At 41.5% G+C, this 4,863-nt stretch overlaps 1 protein-coding gene across 1 annotated transcript; it reads left to right on the top strand.

Annotated features, from left to right (window-relative positions):
* Positions 1 to 1,387: 1,387 nt before the first annotated feature.
* LOC146386361 (uncharacterized) lies at positions 1,388 to 4,622 on the top strand. Its single transcript, XM_084927269.1, has 4 exons — positions 1,388 to 3,310; positions 3,410 to 3,567; positions 3,983 to 4,073; positions 4,278 to 4,622. Exons 1-4 carry the CDS (start codon positions 3,209 to 3,211, stop codon positions 4,620 to 4,622), a joined length of 696 nt encoding a protein of 231 aa, XP_084783395.1. The 5' UTR covers positions 1,388 to 3,208.
* The last annotated feature ends 241 nt before the right edge of the window (positions 4,623 to 4,863 follow it).

The following is a 4,863-nucleotide window of genomic DNA, read 5'->3' as shown; positions in this document are numbered from 1 at the left end:
CCTTTAAGCAGTCAGTTCAGGAGAGAGCAATTTAGAAAGGAGCATCTCTCATTGACTGAACCTGTTGAGTACATACTTGATAGTACAGATAATAAAACATTTCAGTATATACCAATCCTCCCATTATTATCTCAACTTGTGGACAACAGAGACATTCAAAACACAATATTACAAAACAAAAGGCCATCTGATGTCTCTTCTCAATACAAATCATTTAATGATGGATCTTTACTAAGAGAAAACAGCTTTTTATGTGAAGACGAACTTAAACTCCCACTCATCCTTTATATAGATGACTTTGAGATATGCAACCCTCTGGGAACATCCCGCAAGAAGCATAAAGTCACAGCTGTGCGTTGGGTGTTTGCAGACAAACCTGCCACATTGAGATCTACACTGACTTCCATTTACTTAACCATTTTATGCAAGGCAAATGATGTCAACCAGTTTGGCTATGCAAAAGTTTTGGACCCACTGCTCAAAGATTTGAAGTCCTTTGAAGATAATGGTATTTTTGTTTCAAGTCTGGGCAAAGTGGTCAAGGGCACTGTACTTGCTGTAGTCGCTGACAATCTTGGCGCTCACTCAATAGGCGGGTTTGTTGAAAGCTTTTCAGCTTCACATTTCTGTCGCTTTTGCATTGGCGAAAGGTCACAGATCCAGGAGCATGAAGTAGGAGAAGGACTGTTTCCTCTACGGACTAAGTGCAACTATGCCATCCATGTCAAAGCAGCACTGTCTGATCCTGCAGAAGCTCACCACTGTGGAGTTAAAAGACAGTGTCCAATCTCAGACAGACTCAGTCACTTTCATGCTACATCAGGTTATCCCCCAGATGCTTTGCATGATTTGCTTGAAGGGATTGTACCTGTTGAAATTTCACTCTGTCTTGATGTGTTAATCAGGAAGAAATACATATCTCTTGAGCAGCTCAACTGTTCCATCCGTTGCTTTTCTTACAAATGGAGTGACAAAACAAACTGTCCACAACCCATTGCCCCAAATTTCACAGCGTGAAAAAGTGTAGGAGGTAATGCACACGAAAACTGGTGTTTGTTGAGAATGATACCACTCATGATTGGTGACAAAGTACCAGAAGATGAGCCTGCTTGGGAGGTTTTGATGACCCTGAAAGATGTTGTTGAGCTTGTCATGGCTCCTCTCCACACAGATCACACAATAGGATACATGCAAAGTAAGATCTCAGAACACCGTTACAGATATTTAGAAGTGTTCCCAGAGGAGAAACTGAGACCAAAACATCACTTTCTCGAGCACTATCCTTTGCTTACAACTGTTTACGGCCACTTGTACATTTCTGGACTATGCGATTTGAAGCCAAACATCGATTCTTTAAAACGATTGTGAGGCAGACTGGGTGTAGAAACATCCTCATGACAATGGCGAGAAAACACCAATCGATGATTGCGTATCATACCCACGATTACAACCACCAAAGGCCAGCACTGTCAGTGTCCCAGAAGACTCCAGTGGCAGTCGATGTTCTAAAAGACAGCATTAAGGAGTCCCTTGCAAGGAAGTTCCCCAGGGAAGACTTTGTGAACATGACAAATAAAGCAACCATTTTAGGCACAGACTATAATATTGGCATGATGCTGCCGTTTGGCTCAACAGGAGGCCTACCTGACTTTGCAGAAATCCATCAAATAATCATTGTGCACAGAACTCCTGTGTTTGTTCTGAAGTTGCTTAGAGGCTGGTACTGTGAACACCTGAGGAGTTTCAAAGTAGAGCCCACAGGAGAGACAGAAATCCTTAAACATTCTGAACTGAAAGAAACATGGCTGCGTACAATACAGCAGATGGCCGTATGGTGTCCCTTAAACACTTCATTTGCACATCAGAGTAAGTGTAATGGGTTGATTATTTCTGTTATATCAAATGTTTGTGCACTTATTGAAATTATTGAAAAAATATATTATTTTACCAACAACTATATGGGCAGGCGTCCTGTCTTATTTGTTTATTGTAATGTTTATTTAACAGGAACAATACATATAACATTGAAAAAGAAAATGGAAACGTGATGCATACTTAACCCTCCTCTATTCTATTGCCCTTATCTCCCTCTTCTTAAAACGACAATCAAAAATTATTTATTCAAAATTCTACTGAACTAAATCTCTGCTTTTATTTCTCTGGCAGAAGATAATGAAGAAAATATATGCATGTAAGCTTATCAACTATCAATAACCTGTCTCAATTTCTTTTCTTTCTCTGTCTCTACAGCTGAGGAAACACAAACCAAACAACAGTCCAGTTAAGAGTCGTTTTAGAAGAACACAGCATTCAAAAGTTGACACTTCCAACAGGAATTCCTAATACAGTGGATGGGGATACATGGGGAATTTGGACTGCTATACCAAGACAAAGACTTTGACAATCAGTGTCATCTCGACTGCTGACTTGTATGACAAGGCCACTGTTAAAGTGATCCTTAAAGAGCCAGTAATCACCCTTGACTTACAACCAGTATGTGAATCAGGATCATCGTCTGCATTGAACTCTTCGACTTCAGTGAGCACTCATCCTGCAAGTACTACTGAAACGGACATCTGCCCTGCCAATCATGATGCACCCTCACAGGTGTCCGACTGCGCATCGTCAAGTTCCAGTGACACCATCATTCTCCCTGATTCATGTCGCCCTGCTGCGTGGCCAGTGCCATTTCAAGTACCGGAGTTTTCCCGAGACATACAACTAATCCTCGCTGAGGCAAACAACTCATATCGCAACACTGGAAGACCTTTCATGGATGCCAGTGTTAAATCAGCAACAATGCAAGACCTTGCAAAAGTAATTTTTTCGTACACTGCTTACCCAACCAATCAGCAGATCCTCTCAGTGGCTGAAGCCTTGGTTTCAAAGTTTCCGTGTCTTAAGGAGCCAGGATCATTTGCCGGCTTATATGGCTGGCAGCAGCGCATAAAAAACAAGATGCACAATTACCGTGCCAAGCTAAGATCTCGAAAATTTTCTTACCCGGAAATTGAAATTAATGCCTTAAAAAGGAAGCATCCAGCTGATGCAGTGCCATCAAAGAATGTAAAAAAGCCCAAAAAAAGCAGAGGTTAATTATCTCCCTCCGCATCCTACTGGAGAAACCCTAGAGACACTGGAGAAAGAGAGGCTTGAATTAATTTATGAAATAACAAAGAAAAACAATGCAAAGATAATTGCAGACAAAATGAATAAAACGTTCTCTAGCCGAAGACTTGGAGTGGTCAGCCTCTGCCCCTCTGTGGGTGAGTTAAAAGAAAGCTGGCCAGCATTATTCACTGAGGCTCAGGTGAGTATGTGTGATAACTATTCCTATCCACCAAAAAACAAATGTCAAACAAATGTCAACAAATTGAAATGTCATTTTTTTTGTCCCCTTACTTCTTAGCTCATCGAAGAGTTCAGACGCATCACCACAGTTTCTTTGGTGGAAACATTCATGCTGAAACTTGATGAGTACACACCAGGTCTTTTGCAGCTTATGCCTGCCAAAGGAGGAGCTGCTGGTTCCAAGATGAGACCTCTGCTGGACACTTTGAATGACCTATGTTATTTGACTTTTTTCAGAAATATGTAATTATGGAGGGCTGCAGTGGGTAGCAAGAAGGTCCTGGGTTCAAATTCCGGCCCAGGGTCTTTATGCATGGAGTTTGCATGTTCTCCCTGTGCATGTGTGGGTTCCCCCCAGGTACTCCAGCTTCCTCCCACAGTCAGAAAGCATGGCTGTTAGGTTAATTGGTCTCTCCAAATTGTCCTTAGGTTTGACTGTGTGCGTGCATGGTTGTTTATCCTGTCTGTCTCTATGTTTCCTTGTGATTGACTGTCCAGGGTGTACCCAGCCTCTCACCTGTTGAAAGCTGGAGATAGACATCAGCCATGTTTTTGTTTTTAAGTAATTCAGTCTTAATGTATGTAAATCACTCGACTTAGTCTTTTCACTAAATTGTATCTCCCTACAGACACAGAGCATTGAGAAGAAAAGGGATCTCCTTATCTGCTGCCTCATTAGCTACCTCGGGGAAAGACAAGAAGATCTTTTTCATGACTGCCAGGTTTGTCATATTGATAACAGATTACTTATTAACTCAAGGGATCCTAATGTTCTTCTCTCCTGTCCTCTCCTATCCCCTGTTCTCCCCTTCTCCATTCATCTTCTGTACGCTCCCCTCTTTAGATCAACTGAAATATATTGAAAAAGCATCTTAAATAAAATAAAACGTGTGCATGCTTTTTGTTTCTTTCTTTTTAACACGTAGGAATGTGAGGATTACACAGACAATATGATGAAGGTGATCGTGATCCACAACATCATGGCTGAGGAGGATCCATCAGATGTGTCCATTGTGATTGAGGGAAACCAAGTGATGGAGGGATGTGGAAGCCGAACAAAGGCATGTGTACTGCTGATGGGACTGATATATGCCCTCAACCTCGAATATCCGAAGGAGCTGAAGAGCACATCTGACACTTTTCAAAAACTCTTTTTGGAACTTGACGGGGCCAAACTACTGAACAAGGTCCACGGCCTCAAAAATAAGCTTATGCAATGCACACACATTTCCCCTCTTGTTCCCAGAGGACATAGCTTGATGGAGCTGTAATTTTTCTTCTGACAGCAAGCACAGAAACTATTGCATGTTGGTGTTAGTGTTCTGTTCTATCTATCCATATGTTTGATAACGTACATGCACAGAAACAACCTTGCAGAGTTTCTGTGCTTTTGGCTTTTAAAATGGACTGAGTGGCCTTTGAAAGTGTTGTCTGCATTAGCCGTTGTGTTGCACTTTATTCTGTATTTTTATGGAATAAAAACATTGAGATGAGGAACCATTTGAATATCTT

This window comes from Perissodus microlepis, chromosome 5 (genome assembly GCF_051167445.1).
Source record: "Perissodus microlepis isolate ML-2025 ecotype Zambia chromosome 5, ASM5116744v1, whole genome shotgun sequence".
Lineage (NCBI taxonomy): Eukaryota > Metazoa > Chordata > Actinopteri > Cichliformes > Cichlidae > Perissodus > Perissodus microlepis.
Note: the sequence above shows the minus strand (reverse complement) of the source record. Positions and strands in the feature narration are given on the sequence as shown.